The 17,038-nt window shown below is 38.2% G+C and overlaps 1 protein-coding gene across 2 annotated transcripts in view; it reads left to right on the forward strand.

Annotated features, from left to right (window-relative positions):
* The window catches only part of MYO16 (myosin XVI), a 603,751-nt gene that overhangs the window by 236,742 nt on the left and 349,971 nt on the right, over positions 1-17,038 (forward strand). For both annotated transcript variants that reach the window (XM_037729044.1, XM_017501745.2), the window contains exon 10: positions 9,035-9,185. In XM_037729044.1, coding sequence (XP_037584972.1) covers positions 9,035-9,185 — 151 coding nt within the window. The remainder of the gene's footprint in view (positions 1-9,034; positions 9,186-17,038) is intronic.

Here is a 17,038-nt window from a genome sequence, read left to right on the forward strand (position 1 = left end):
TATATATATATATATATATAATTCCTATATATATTCAATCTCTCACTATATATAGTATATATATAATCACATCCAATTCTCATCTTGAATTACTAGTGCCCATAATCCCCATGTGTCCTTGGAGGGACCTGGAGGGAGGTAATTGAATCATGAGGGTGGTTTCCCCCTTGCTGTTCTCTTGATGGCGTGTGAGTTCTCACAAGATCTGACAGTTTTATAAGCATCCAGCATTTCCCCTATGGCACTCATTCTCTCTCCTGTCACCTTGTGAAGAGATCCCTTCTACCATGATTGCAAGTTTCCTGAGGCCTCCTCAGCCATGTGGAACTGTGAATCAATTAAACCTCTTTCCTTTATAAATTACCCAGTCTCAGGTATGAACTTGTAGTAGCATGAGAACAGACTAATACAGTAAATATGTATTAGGGGTGACGTGCTGCTGTAAAGATACCCAAAAGTATGGAAGCAACTTTGGAACCAGGTAACAGGCAGGGGCTGGAACAGTTTGAAGGGCTGAAAGAAGACAGGAAGGTGTGGGAAAGTCTGGAACTTCCAAGAGACTTGTTAAATAGCTTTGATAAAAACACTGATAGTAATATGGACAATGAAGTCCAGGCTGAGGTGGTCTGAGATGGAGAGGAGGAACTTGTTGGGAACTGGAGCAAAGGTGACACTTGCTATGCTTTAGTAAAGAGATTGGCAGCACTTTGCCACTGCCCTAGAGATCTGTGAAACTTGAGAGAGATTATTTAGGGTATCTAGCAGAATAAATTTCTAAGCCACAAAGTGTTCAAAAGGAAACAGAGCATAAATTTTGGAAAATTTATAGTGTGATGATATAATAGAAAGAAAAACCCATTTTCTAGGGATGAATTCAAACCTGCTGCAGAAATTTTTATAAGTAACAAGGAACCGAATGTTAAGTATCAAAACAATGGGGAAAATGTCTCCAGAGCATGTCAGAGACCTTCACAATGGCCCCTCCCATCACAGGCCAGGAAGCCTGGGAGGCAAAAATGTTTTTGTGGGCTCAGCCCAGGGTCCCCCTGCTGTGTGTTTCTGAGGTACTTGATGTCCTGCACCCCAGCAAATTTAGCCTTAGCTATGGCACAAAGGGACCAAAGTATAGCTCAGGCCTTGCTTCAGAGGGTGCAAACCCCAAGCCTTGGTGGAATACATGTGGTGTGTTGGGCCTGTGGGTGCTCAGAAGTCAAGAATTGAGGCTTGGGAAACTCCATCTAGATTTCAGGGATGTACGGAAACATCTGGATATCCAGGCAGAAGTTACTACAAAGGCACAGCCCTCATTGAAGAACCCCTGCTAGGGCAGTGAGGTAGGGAAATGTGGGGTTGGAGCTCTGACAGAGTCCCCACTTGGGCACTGCCTAATGGAGCGCTGAGAAGTGGGCCACCTTTCTCCAGACCTCAAAATAGCAGATCCACTGAAAGCTTGCACCATATTCCTAGAGAAGCTGCAGACCCTCAGTGCCAGCCTGTGAAAGCAGCATGGGGTGGGGGGCCGCATACCCTGCAAAGCCACAAGAACAGAGCTGCCCAAGCCCATGGAAGACCACCTCTTGCATCAGCATAACCTGGATGTGAGACATGGAGTCAAAGGAGAATCATTCTGAAACTTAAATATTCAATGACTGCCCTATTTTGGACTTCCATGGGGCCTGTACCCCTTTGTTTTGGCCAATTTCTCCCATTTGGAATGGGGTTATTTACCCAATGCCTATACCCCCAGTGTATCTAGGATGCAACTAACTTCCTTTGAGTTTTACAGGCTCATGGGTTGTAGGGACTTGCCTTGTCTCAGATGAGATTTTGGACTTGGACTTTTGCGTTAATGCTCGAATGAGTTAAGACTTTGGGGGACTGTTTGAAAGGCTTGATGTTTGAAATGTGAGGACATGAGATTTGGGACGGGCCAGAGGTGGAATGATACAGTTTGCCCATGTCACCACTCAGATACCATCTCGAATTGTAGTTCCTATAGTCCCCACATGTGGTGGGAGGGTTTCAATGGGACGTAAGTGAATCGTGGGGGTGGTCTTCCCCATGCTGTTTTTATGATGGTGGGTGAGTCTCGTGAGATTTGATGGTTTTATAAACATCTGGCATTTCCTCTGCTGGCACTCATTCTTCCTCATGCTGCCCTGTGAAGAGATGCCTTCTGCCATGATTGTAAGGTTATTGAGGCCTCCCCAGCCATGTAGAACTGTGAGTGAATTAAACCTCTTTCCTTTATAAATACCCAGTCTCAAGTATGTCTTTATAGCAGTGTGCAAACGGACTAGTACACAGACTCTTTGTAACTATTTATTTGTGATTATTGTCAGTGGTATATCCTATATTATATTACCTATGATAAAATTGAGTGCGTTAGTGACTTATTTTTAGAGATGCAGGTGAAAAGTTACATGAGGAGAGATTATTTATTAATAATACAAAACTGTAGGGCTTGATATACACTTAGATATTACTTCGTTTAACTCGTGCATTTTGCAAAGGTGAAGCTGTGACCCAGAGACTTCAAAGACCTTAAAAGTTCAGGTGGTAGCCAACTTGAGGCAAAATCTGATTTAGAATGATGTCTCTGTAATCTTAAGCCAATCTTTTTTCCAACGATAGCCCTCATGGAGTCTGCTAGTATTAGTGCAATTAGATTTGAGATATGAAATGAATATTTTAGCTATTTTAGTAAACTCAATACTTCTTCTGAAGAAAAGTATTTATTCTAAAGAAATCTTTATAATTGGTGATTTTTTTTTGTAGTTCATAAACTATCTTCCTTGTTTGTACCTTGACCAATCTAATTACTCTTTTATTTATCACCCTTTACTCAAAACCTTTGGTATATGCAAACCCTCTCTAGTTTATAAAACTCTCTGATAAAGAAGAAAAAAAAGATGATTGATATATGAAGAAAAATAAATACAGAAAATATTTTCATAGCGGCGAGAGTGGATGCAGACTGTTGGTTAAGCGCACAGGCTCTGCAGCTTGGAACCAACAGCTTTAAACCTTAGCTCCAGTAGCGCCTGCTATGTGTCCGGAGCAAGTTCTTCTCCTCTGCCCCTCAGTTTAATCATTTATAAAACTAATACATGTTGTAAAATAAAGAACACTTTATAATCTTGTTGTGAAAATGAAAAAAATTAATACATGTAGCATGTTTAGAAGACTATCACGTTAAATGTCACATAATTAATAAAACATTTTGCAGATAGTTCACTCAAATTATAGAAAAAATAGGGAAAGACCAGGCACGGTGGCTTCTACCTGTAATCCCAGCACTTTGGGATGCCAAGGTGGATGGATCACTTGAGGACAGGAATTTGAGACCAGCCTGGCCTCAGAGTTTCATGGTGAAACCCAGTCTCTACTTAAAAAAAAAAAAGCTTGGTGTGGTTGCCCATGCCTGTGTGGTGCCAGCTGCTTGAGAGGTTGAGGCAGGAGAATCACTTGAACCTGGGAGACAGAGATTGCAGTGAGCCAATATCACACCACTGCACTCAATCCTGGGTGACAGAGTGAGACTCTGTCTCAAAAAATATATATGTGGAAATCATGACAACTATTTCAAAATATGTGAAGGGGTTTTATTTCAAAGAAGCACTGAACATATTCTTAGGAAGTCTTTGAATGATGAATGAAGTTACAGCAGATAGACGTTGTCCCAATGGTGCTTGTGGAAGAAAGAAGTTCTCTTTGGAAGTAATGTGTTATCAGTTGACGGCATTTGTCTTAGTTCATTATTTGTTGCCTATAACAGGATGCCTAAAACTGGGTAATTTATCAGAAATGAAAGGTATTTCTTATGGTTCTGGAGTCTAGGGAGTCCAAGGTTGAGGGGTGATATCTGGTGAGCACCTTCTTTTTGAGGGAACTCTCTGCAGAGTCCCCAGGTGGCACAGCAGATCTCATGATGAGGGGCTGAGACTGCTAGCTCAGCTCTCTCTTCATTTTTATAAAGCCACCAGCCCCACCCTCATGATAAGTCATTAATCCATTAACCCAATAATCTATTAATCCCTGCATGGATTAACTTATTCGTGGGGGCAGAAGTCTCATTACCCAATCCCCTGCTAAAGGTTCCACCTCTCACTACTGCCTCACTGGGGACAAATATTCAAATCACAGCAGAATCAAGCAGATCTGGCTATGAAATTTTTATGAGCATTATAGGCCTTCCCTTTTCTTAGTAAACTTTTCCAATTAATAACTATGCTATTGAGAAGGACCATCTACCTGAGTCCCTGAGCATCCTTCATTCTTGCTCAGTTTGTCAGACTGCAAGGCATATGCAGATAGCAATATAGGCAACTGAGTAACTTCAAAGAACCCTATCATTCACTCCCCAAAGGAGGGAACTGACTTATTTGCTCCCTCATGCAATGTGTGTTGCTTGCTCAAAAAATACTTGCCATCTAGCTGGCTTTCCTGCAACAGCACTTTCTCTACTATTGGCATCCATTAAGAGCCAACTGTGTTGCCTTCCTCCTACTTTCACCTCCCCACTGCATGGGACAAATGATAAAGGAGAGCTGATATAAACGCAAAGCTGTGTGTCTGCCATAAGTAGTAAAGTCGTATATCTCTGCTCCAGAACTCTTGTCTCCTGCACAAACCATGGAATAGCAACAAACTAACTTGTTAGATTCCAAGTAGGGTGAAATCTCAGAAGCTTAGCAGTTCTAGACACATAGAAACAGCAGCTGATTTCATTGCCTGCTTGTGGCCATAGTCATGGTGCTAATCCCTTTATGTACATTTTGTTAGGAGTCCTTTACTATAGTCGTTTTGCATTTTGGTTTTACAGAATGACTACATAACTCACCGGACATCAAACATGGTACTTTGACTGACTTGAATATATATGCCCATACGTCTGTACTATACCATGCTACCTCGTGTTAACATATTACTCCCCTGTCCCCTCACCTACTTACAAGTATTTTCATTGGCTAAAACACTAAAACATTATCATACAGAGTTCAAAGGAAGGGAAACTGACCTTGCATTTCTGTAAACGTATTTCTTAATATTCCTGCCTTTCCATCAAGCCTGGCCTATTTGCTAGACTCTTTTTTAATTCATGCTTTCCTAGGTTCTAAAGTTCGGTTGGAAGGCAGAGCGTAGCGATGGGCTGCAAAATGGTGAGACTGCGGTGGTTACTGAAAGCAGCCTGTCAGCTTACTCTGTTCTTGCTATGTCAAGGCTAATATACAAAATCATTTGTGTTTTTATATACTAAAATTTAATAAATGGAAATTGGAATTTTATTTGTATTTATTCATTTATTCAATAATTTTTTGAGACCAGGTCTCACTCTGTCACCCAGGCTGGAGTCTAGTGATGAAATCACAGCTCACTGCAGCCTCAACCCCATGGGCCTGAGTGACCCTTCCACCTCAGCCTCCTGAGTAGCTGGGACTACAGGTGTGCACCACCGCAGCTAGCTAAGTTTTACTTTTCATAGAGATGGGGCTCAGTATGTTGCCCAGGCTGGTCTCAATCTCCTAGACTCAAGCAATCCTTCTACACTCAGCCTTGGAATTTTAAAATACATTTATAAAAGCATAAAACAGAATAAAACTAAAAATTATTTGGAAGATTTTAATTATGAAAGCTAAAACATGTTGATAAGGGAAATTGACAAAGATCAAAATAAAACACTTGTTTTCATGGATGACACAAGTTGACACTGTAAGTATTTCAATTCTCACCAAGCTGATTTATCAATTGAGTACAATGCTAATCAAAATCACAGCAAGTATTTTTGTAAAAATTCACATATAGATTCAAAATGTATATGAAAATGCTAAAAATCTCTAATTGCCAAATAATTTTCAAAGTGAAAACATAGTTGGATGACTCACATGACTCGTTTCAAGGCTTATTGAGAAGATACATGAATCAGACAGTGTAGTATTGATTTAAGAATGAATGATTATATCAATGAAACACAATGGAGAGTCCCCAAATGGACCCACACAGATATGGTCAATTGATTTTTAACAAAGATGTCCTGCTAATTGGAAGGGAAAGTCATGTTTTACAAAAAAAAATGCTGAAACCTTTGGACATCCATATGAGAATGTACTTCAACTCATATATAGCGCTATATACAAAAAGCAAGTCACAATGGGCCATATACCAAAGTGTAAAGCTTAAAATTGTACAACTTCTAGAATAAAGCCTAGGAGATATTTTTGGCGACATTGGGTTAGGAAAAGAATTTAGATAAGTTATAAGAAGCACAAATCATAAGAGAATTTTTTTCTTTCAAACACAGTTATACAAACAAAAGTACAAAGATGCTGAGTGGGAGAGAATATTTGCCAAGAGCATATCTGATAAGTGATTTGGATATGGACTATATAAACTCAATAATCTGAAAACAAAGAAACCAATACAAATAGTCAAAAGATTTGAGCCCACACTGTACCAAAGAAAAGAAATTTTGTATGCAACTACAAAAAACTCTAAATAGCAAACGCTATTTATTTCAGAAGGAGCAATGTTGGAGGCATCACATCCCTCAATTTTAAATTATATTATGAAGCTATAGTAATCAAAATAGTATGACACTGGCAATAAAACAGACACATAGACCAGTGGAACAGAATAGGAAGCACAGAAATAAACCCAAGCATCTGTTGTCTATTGATCTTTGCACGAAGATGCAATGGGAAAAAAAGTTACTTCAGTAATTGTTACTGTGAAAACTGGATATTCACAAACAAAAGAATGAAACTGCACCCTTGTCTTACACCATGTAGAAAAATTAAGACAAAATGGATGAAAGACTTAAATATAAAATTTAAAACCATAAGCTTCCTGAAAAAAAAAAAGCTCCTCAATAACTTTTGTGGCAGTGAGTTTTATGGATATGACACCAGACGACAAAAAGCACAGATGACAAAAGAAAAAATAAGTAAAAATAGGTCAGTTACATCAGACTAAAAGCCTTCTACACAGCAAAGAAAACAGTGAAATCAGCAGCATGAAAGAGCAACATGTTTAATGGGAGGAAATAATTGTGAACCATATACTTAGGTATATATATATATATATATCTGTGCATATGTATGTGCAAATATATATGATAAGGGGTAAATATCTAATGAACTCACACAGCTGACTATAAAAAAAATCTGTAAGTTTTTAAAATGAGCAAAGAACCTGAATAGACATTTTCCCAGAGGACATATATAATTTTGTCCAATAGGTGTATGAAAAGGCACTCAACGTCAGCAGTCATCAGAGAATTCAAATTCAAAGCACAACAAGATGCTACCTCACATCTGTAAGGATGAAAGTTATCAAAAAGACAGGAGATAAGCAGTGTGGGTGAGGGTGAGGAGAAAAGGAACCCCTTGAACATTTTGTGAGGATGCAAAATGGATAGCCACTACGGAAACAAGTGCAGCGTTTCCTCAAAAAATTAAAAAATAGAACTACCATATGATCCAGCATTGCAATTTTGGATATTTTATTCATAAGAAATGAAATCAGGATTTCAAAGACATATGTGCCATCCCATGTTCATTTCAGCATTATTCATGATAGTGATGATATGGAAACAAAGCCCATGAGCAGATGAATGGATAAAGAAATCATGGTGCGTATGTACAGAATATCATTCAGCTGCAAAAAAGGGAAATCCTGTTATTTGCAGTGGATGAATGTGGAAGACATTAGGCCAAGTGAAGTAAGCCAGACACAGACAAATAGCGCATGACCTTGCTTGTGTGTGGACTCTGAAAATCTGAAAATCACAGAAGCGGAGAATAGAACAGTAGCTGCCAGGCACTGGAGAGAGTGAGCAAGGAGAAGTGTCAGTCACAGAGCACACACTTTACGTCATAAGATGAGCAAGTTTTGGAGAGCTAATGTGATGTGTCGATTAATAGAATTGTAGTAGCCTTTACAAAATGTATATCAAATTACCACATTATACACCTCAAATATATTCCATTTTTATTTAAAAAGTATTTTAAAATAAGAAAATAAAATTCAAATTAGAATCACAGTATGAGAAGCCCTAACATACCTAATCATAATTGACTCCAAGGGGCACAAAGGGTCTCTTGGAAATGATAAAGTATTCTGTACATTGCTGGTTGTTTTCTTATGCAAAATTGAATCTCATTGAACTAAACAACAAGGGCTGAATTTTACTCAATGTAAACTAGACCTCAATAAATAGAAGTTTTAAAAAGGCAAAAAATTAGCTCTAATTAGAATCTCAGTGATTATGGTAGACTACATGAAATACTTATGTTTATATAGATTTCACCTGATTAAATACACATGCATTTCTGTTTATATGCTAACAATTCAGGAGACACATTTTTAAATCTTAAAGTGATACAATGCAAATTTAACATTTATTTTCTATTTGTTTTTAATGAACATTATAAAATAATGGCTGTATTTTGGCAATAAAGTCAATAGAAGAATAAAAAATTAAGTATTTATTTTTGGCCTCCTTTGAGCTGTATAGAATTAACAAAATTTACTCTGCTTGTAATATTGTAGTACTTAAAGATATTATTTTTTAAATTCTTATGTTATTCCATTGCAAACTTGAAATTTTTCCCATGATTTTATACTTTAAATCCTATATGAATAATTTTTAAACTAATTATCCAATTATGCCTTTATTAGGTTGTTTGCAATCCATTTTTGCATTTAAATGTTGAATCTTGCTTAGTTCAGCCCTGCATTTCAATGCCAGCTCTTAAATTGCATACTGATTCATCTATTATAGTCTCATATACGTTTGTAAACGTTTTCTTCTGGAGTTCAAATAAATATTTTTTTTTCTTTTAAAGGTAAAACTGAATAAAGTCTGGAATTAATTTCAAAAGGTTTACAGATTTCTCATTAATTTCTTTCCTGCAGCTTCTAAGAAGTATTTCTTATCTAAATAAGATCTATGGTCCAGCTATCCTATACTGACAGTTTTCACTTGATGAAACATTAAAAGATACTAATTGTAGCATTGACTTTTTTCTTGTAGCAGTCCCCTGGTGTTACCAATTGCCAAGCAAGACAGTTTGTTGGAAAAAGACACTATGTTCAAAGATGCCACAAAAGGTCTGTGTAATCAGCAGTCTCAGGACAGCACCCCAGAAAACCCCACGATGAGTGTTTCCACCAAACCCGAGCAGGTAATCACGCCCTCGCTGTGTCTACTGGTACTTTTTCATATCAAGTAATGTATTAAAATCCAACATATTTCAAAAACAAATGTGTACTATTTTCCATTGAAAGACCACTTAATGCATAGATTAATATTTTGCTTGCAGTTTTCATAAACTGATCCACAAACGTAAATGCTATTGTTCTTTACAACAATTTGAATTTTGGTTTTGACTTATATACCAGGAATGTAAGCTTAGCCAGTATATTACTTCTTAAATATTTCCAGTTGAATCATTTGTCATTATTTTTACTGTTATGTATTCTTTGATTTTTGGTTTATTTCAATGATCCAAATATTTTACAAACTAGAAGGGCAAACCGGTCACTGAATCATTTATTCTTAAAAGTAACTATGGTCATGCCTTGTGTGTGTATCTGTGTATGTCTGTGTGTTTATGTTGCATGTGTGTCTGTGTATACATGAGTGTCCTGCTCTGGTACCCAAGTTATGGGAGATAATTTTTTATGTGAAGGGGGAGAAAGGGATGAGCTTGGAGTTATGGAAATTAATGTATTTTCTTTTATCATGGCCACAGAAATAAATGACTTTTGTGTATTTTTGCTTTATAAGTGGCAAAATAACTTCCATCTTTACAGACATTTTAGCCAGATGTCCTAAAGATCTTCTTAAAATTTAATTTTAATTGTACTAATTTTTGTTATTTCAAGTAACTAAAACAGGTAAGCAAAACATTTGAAACACTTTTACATTTTAGTAGGTGTATTCTTCTGCTCAAGCTGCCATGACAAACACCACAGTCTGGGTGGCTTCAACAACAGACATGCGTTTTTCACAGTCATCAAGGTGTCTGGACTCTGAGAGTCCAAGGTCATGGTGCAGGCTGGCTGCAGGTGCGGGACACCTTCCCACCCTCGCTGAGTGGGCAGAAGGAGGCAGCATGAATGGGAAGGAGGGAGAGGCAGAGAGGAACAGGGAGAGGGCACTCTCTGGAGTGATCTTGTAGGATCAGGATCTCACCCTCAGGATTTCATTCAACCTAAATTACTTCCTCATAGGCCCTGTCTCCATGTACAGTTGCATTAGGGATTGGGGCTTCCACATATAGATTTGGAAGAATACAATTAGTTCATAGTACTAGACAAATTAAAGGTTAGGTCAACTTTAAGACAAAATATGTATATATTTTTGGGGACAGAAGATCACCGTGTCACTCAAGCTGGAGTGCAGTGTCACAATCATGGCTCATCAAGGTTCAACCTCCCAGGTTCTAGTGATCCTCCTGCCTCAGCTTTGAGACAGCTGGGACTAGGGTGTATGCCACCATGCCCGGCCTTTTTCTTTTGTTTTTTTTTTATTAACATGGGGGTCTCACTATGTTGCCCAGGCTGATCTTGACTTCCTAGGCTCAAGTGATCTTCCCATCTTAGCCTCCCAAAGTGCTTGGATTATAGGTATGAGCCATCACCCCTGGCAAAATATGTCTTAACCTTCTAAAGGATCCTATTAACTTCTGTTAAGATTCCAAGTGTTTCTGAGCCATATAATTTGTGTACTTTAATGTCTGACATAACTTTCCATTTCCAGTTATGATTTAATACTATCCTGCAATTAGTATCCTGTACTAGAGGAAAAATGACAATTAATTATGTCTAACACCGTCTCCCCCATACATTTTAACACTGTGCTTGTAAATGTAATTTAAAAGCTTAGTTTTTGTTTTCAATACAGATATTTAAGACTCAAATTAGTTTGCAGTTGAATGGTGAGGAAACAAATTTCTGAGCTACTTTACAACAGCTGAATCTCAAGAATGATTCCTGTTTCCTAATTATTTTCATGGGCAGCCACTTTGAATAAAGTCTTACGGGGTGTTTTCTCTTGTAGATAAACCCATTACTGCTCACCTTTAGCTTTAACAAAATAATATCTCATATATGTATATACGTATATATGTTTCCTTTTGGGAGGGAAAATATTTCATTTTTTCAATAACTTATTGATTGATTAAAACATTACATCATATGATTGTGTTAGAATAGGTATGTGAGTGAAGAAATTCATTATGACCGACAATTGAACACTGTTTTCAAACTTACGGAGTTATTTTCCTCATAGTTTAATTTGTTATTAAGAATGGGAATATTAATATTATTAATTACATTTCTTAGAGAAATTAAAGATAACTTTAAAATGTGTTTTTGTTTTTACTGGTATTGTTTTGAAGTATTTTGTCTTAATTCATTTATAGAAATGTGTAGAAAATCTCAGGCTAACTGATTTCCTACTGTTCAAAGTAACTAACATTCACACACTTTTGAATGCAATTGTTGATAACGGCGTGACTTGTAGTCAATGTGTATATGTGAAATTATTGTCCATTTCTATTAATTTGCTTTCAAGTTGTATTAATTAGGTTTTTGAGTTTAACAGTAGTAAGTATGACTATCATTTATTTAATTAAAGAAAAGCAAACTAGGTCAACCCTTTCATCAAGGTACTGAGATTTCTCCCTCTGTGGAGTCAAAGCAATTTCTGATTAGAAGATTAATTGCTTTTTAGTGGTAATTTAATAAGATGTTTCCAAAAGACATAAAATATCCTTCAAAAATAAGACATTCACAACATAAGAATATCAAGCGTATTATTCATGGGATAACTTTTCTGTTTTAATGTAGACTTTTTACAGTTGTATCCTAGTCATAAAAAGTAATTGTAACCATGCTGTGCTTTTGTATTATTAAAGATGGAAAGGCTGCTACCCAGGCTGTCTGCTCCTGTGTGATCTAATGTTCACCCACTAATACGCCACCCTGTGTCCGTCATGTTCCCATACGTTCTTGCCCACAAGGTGCTAGCTGGACGGTTCTCTCCAGGGAAGATTAGCATGAGAAACTGAGCAGATTATATAATCCCTTTTCATAGGAAAGCTTTCCAAAACACTTTTCAAAGCTATAAAGCTCTATTTAACATTTTATAAATAAATACATCATGTGGAAAAATTTTAAAAATTAAAATAAAAGCTACTTAGCATCTCTCTTTCCCGATTTTTAAAGGGTAGGCCTTATCAAGTGGTAACTGTGTAAATGAATATTAAAGGCTTGATTTAACATTGTAACTTTTTTTTAATTTCCAAGAACCACTAAAATTAACATTTGTTTTTATAATTTCTCTGAGAACACAGAATGTTTCTTAAATTAGTTGTAATGTGCAAGACTTCCTTCTCTTCCCTTTCCCTCCTGGTTTCCTCTCCTCTCCCATCCCATCCCTCCCTTAACTGCTGGGTTTTTTTCATTCTTTTCTTGGTTCCCTAACTTCTTATTTGCCATCTTTCCTCCTTCTCTTCTTTCTGACATTTTATTTAACTTAGGTTTAAGGTTGAAATTCAAATCGAGTCTTTATTCCGTTTAGTGAAGCCATGATAGCCTCTAGTAGAGAGGACGCCTGACAGGGACATGCAGCTTTGCTGTGGTTCAGGTCTGTAGCTCAGGAGCTCTGTGGAAGTTCCATAGCCTCACTGAGCCTCATCTATAAAATGGGTACATAGGACCAGCCTTTTTTGGTTGGTATGAAGATGACAGGAGGTGAGGCCATATGGTACTATCAGGAACATAATACAAATGCAGTCATATGGGTGTATTTATTTTTATTATTGTATAGACTGACTGTATGAGACTGACTGGAATTACATACTCTAGTTTTGCCGGAACAATAAAATCTTCTAATCCTTGCAGGGATCTGCTCTAAATGTATGTAGTTCCAGTCAACACATCCACAGGACTTTATACTTTTCAACGTAAATGTGGAATATTTTAGAAAATAATAATGCAAAATAATATGTTGGTTAACATTTCAAAGCTTAAAAATTCTTTCACCTACATTATCTGAATCCTCAAAATGTCACTGTGAGCAAGTTATTGTCTACTTTCACTATGTAACTTAAACTCAAGTTTCCAACTGAGTTTCAAGCTGATCAAAAAGTTAAACAGTCTGAGAACAGTGGCTTACACCTATGATCCCAACACTTTTAGAGGCTAAGGACTGTTTGAGGCCAGTAGTTCAAGACCAGCCTGGGCAACATAGCAAAACCCCATCTCTACAAAATATTTAAAAATTAGGAGGGTATGGTGGTGCACACCTGTGGTCCTACCAACTCAGGAGGCTGAGTTGGGAGGATTGCTTGAGCTCAGAGGTGGGAGGCTGCAGTGAGCTAGGATGTCATCACTGCACTCCAGCATGGACTACAGAGTGAGACCCTGTGTCGAAAAAATAGTTAAATGAATTGTCTAGAATCTGAAATGTTTCTTTTATTTTGTTTCCAGTGCTCTATCGGGGGCACCACAGCAGGTTTCTAGGATCGGCTGTAACTTTAACCCTGTAGTCCACAGAGACACCAACACACATGAACACCAGCCCGTAGATCCCCAGCCAAGTAAAGGGAAAGGGAAAGGGCCTGGTAGACTTCACTATTTAAGAAACACTTGGCAGAATAACAAAAGGCAGGCAAAACTGCACAGGACTGTCCAGGCATGGCATGGGTGGAGGCCTTGGGAAGCGAAGTAAAGTGTGTGTCACTTTATCACCCTTTCCTAATCTGGTCATTCCAGTCAACACATAGTCTTTTTTAAAACATTTCCTCTTTTCATTTTACTTATGCTTAACTGGGTTATTTGCTCTTAGACCGCCTTCCTCCAAATCCTGTTGCCCTGATCCCACCTGTCAGATCATCTCTGTTGCCCGTTAGTAGTACATGTCTAGTCACTGGACATGTACTACTAACTGCCTAGAGAGAAGTCACAAACAAGCAAACAAAACCAGACAACACGGTAAAGCCCATGGTGCTCAAAACAGCATCTACACGGTAGAGACAAAGGATCAGCAAATTCAGAAAACTTTCAAAACTTAAATTCACTTTGGAGCTCGAAGCATTTCTCAAAGTGTTTCTCCTAAATTCTTCCTGGTCTTCTATTCTAAATTATGTCTATCTTGTGTTTTAGATCTCTCCTTTTGGAAATATATAGAATAATAACCATAATGGTCAGTTTTGGAGAGGGTAGGTAATCTCTTGTCCTTATCTGGTAATTGCTCTTATGATTGTTTGGTAGACATTGGTGGTGCCCACTTTTTAGCCTACAACTGCAACATAAAAACATTCACAACATACTTGTTATTTTTCTTTCCACTTATCAGCTGTCACAGTGCTTTTGAAATCTATAAAGAATGTGCTCCTTTGATAGCCTTGCTTAAGACTGATTATCATCAAAGCTTCCTTTTGGGTTATTTTGGAATCTGGATGTGAGAAATGCAAGGAACTCTTCCCTTGATCTGCTCTCACGCTGGATCTACCCCACTGCATAACTATAAACAGGCTAGGGAGTATTCATATTTTTACTGTCAGCCTAGTAGTTTCTCTGACCCATGTAACAGCTGTGCCACTGAAGACGAGAATCCACAGGAATACCAATGAGATGTCTATGATAGCTGCTCCAGGCTTGCTGGAACGAATGCAGAACTTCTGTTAGTACTATTCATGCCTTTTCTAAATGTGCACACAGAAATTTGCATTGAAGTTGTTAGCATCGTGACTGTAAGAAGGATCTTTTTATCCTAGCATAAATCATTACTCCTGAAGAAAATACTAATCTTACTCTTGATCTTCCTCCTTTTTCTGATTCCTTTGGGAGTTAAAGATGTATGCTAACTTGCTGGAGAGTTTTGCCTTATTTTTGCATTGCTCAAAGTTATTGCAATCATTATTGATCTACATCCAATTATGTATATGTATGAATATGCATATGGATTATTTTTGTGCATGCATGCAGGCATACATGCATGCATAGATAGTTTTTGGAGTTGTCTATATGTGTGTGTAAGTTCGTGTACTTTGGAAAAATGTTGCAAAGATAGTAAAAGAAAATATATTTACACCCATCCCTAAATTGATGGTGAAAGTTCCCTTTTATGTGTCTCTCTACATAGGACTTTGGCCAAAAGTTATTTAACCTCTAGAACATACATTCTTACCTAATTTGCACTTATTATCTAGATTACTTTTATATCCAAAAGCAACTGTTCCAGTCTGTGATCCTGGAATGCAGTCAAGTTGTCCATCTTTATAAGGAAACCCTCAATCTTGTCTAAGTTAATCCTGGCTAGGAAATCAAGTGCAATTTAGTTGCATACAGTTGCATATGGCAGCTCCTCTTTTTCTTAAATTAATCTACATCCAATCCGTTCCTCCTCCTCTTTGGCCTCTTCCCTGGGCCCCCTTTTTCTAGAGCTTGCTGCTGTTCTCACCACTCCTGCCTTTTCTCTGCTGCAGCTGCCAGAGTGGTGTCTTAGCACGGTGAAGCTGGTCTTGCCGTCCCCATGCCCATTACCCTCTGTGATTTTCGCTAATTCCTGGAATGAAGCAGCTCTTCCTCAGGGCTCAGGACCCTTTGCCAGCTCCTTCAGTATCCCCTGCTGCCGCTGCCTCCCACCTCCTCCACACCAGGGCAGATTCCAGGGCCTCCCACACACCCATCCCCTCCCCACCTTCCAGCCCTCACCGTGTCCTTCCCTCTCTCTGAGACATCTCCCCCAACATCCCACAGGACTGCCTTTTAAAATTATGTGCAATTTCAACTTCAGTGTGACCTCTTCAAAGAGGACTTCTCGGACCATCTAATGTGAAATTTTTCTCTTTTCAAAGCGTCATGCTTTTCCCTTCACGTACATTTTGTACTTGTAATGTATTTCTGTCCTAACTTCTCCCCTGCGTAGAGGAGGTCACAAACATCATTCTGTTGTTCCTCTTTGTGCTAAACCTCTACCACAATGACCAACAAAGAAGATAAGCAAGGGAAATGTGGCACATTATTGAATAGATGTCATCAGGTATTTCCATTATCCACTGGAATTCCTCCTGCTTCCCAGTGGTTATCATGCCAGCTTCTGCTTCTGATTTATCAGCTGTGTGACCCTAGAAAAAGCACATGTCCTCTATGGCCTCAAGTTCTTCATCCATTAATTAAGAATGTTGGGCTGTAACAATGAATGCCAAAGTTTAAAAAATAATGTTATTTAGCAGAAGAACCTTCGGAAAGAAATACGTGAACGAGGACTGTGATTCCTAAAGCAAAGGAAAGCCGAGTGTCTTTGCTGAGAACAGCGCGGGCAGACCCAGGGCTTTCCACACTCACCTGCATGCCTCCCTCCCCCAGCCCCAAGGGAAGCTGGTAGGAAGTTACATGATCTCCATGGCCCCTGGATATGTTACTAAGGGCACTAATGAGGCACACTTAGCTGCAGAGGAGGTGCAGGACCAACTTCTCCTCATATTTTTAATTCCCTCAACCATTCTATGAAGTACATACTATCTTTCATCACATAGAGAATGAAAAGCAGCTTCATGATGTTAAGGAAGAAAAATATTCAAGAACTCACAGATAGGAAGATGTACAACTGGGATTTAAACTCTCTTGTTCACTCAGCTGAATACAAAAATTGATGTTTTAGAGTTAGATGAGCTTGCATTTTCTAACATTCGAAGTGGGGAAGCTCAAATTACTGTCTAAGATATTTACCTGAATTTGCACGACCGATGAATGCAGAATTAAAAACTGCCTGGATCAAGACCACCAGTTCCTTTGCCTGAGGGCTGTGGCAAAGGCGGCATCACTACTTCTGTGTTCATGCCTCTCTCTCAGCTGTCAGCCTGGGCAGCGCTTTGTGCCTATGAAACTCCTCAAAGTGGAACTCAGCATATAATGTTAAAAAGTTGATATCAAACAATTTCAGAATTGTTTTGACAACCCAGGAAACACTGGCATAGCTGGAACATTATGACTTCTATTTTTATCAACAAAAAGCACCAGT

Source organism: Cebus imitator, unplaced genomic scaffold (assembly GCF_001604975.1).
Source record: "Cebus imitator isolate Cc_AM_T3 unplaced genomic scaffold, Cebus_imitator-1.0 Scaffold14, whole genome shotgun sequence".
NCBI lineage: Eukaryota > Metazoa > Chordata > Mammalia > Primates > Cebidae > Cebus > Cebus imitator.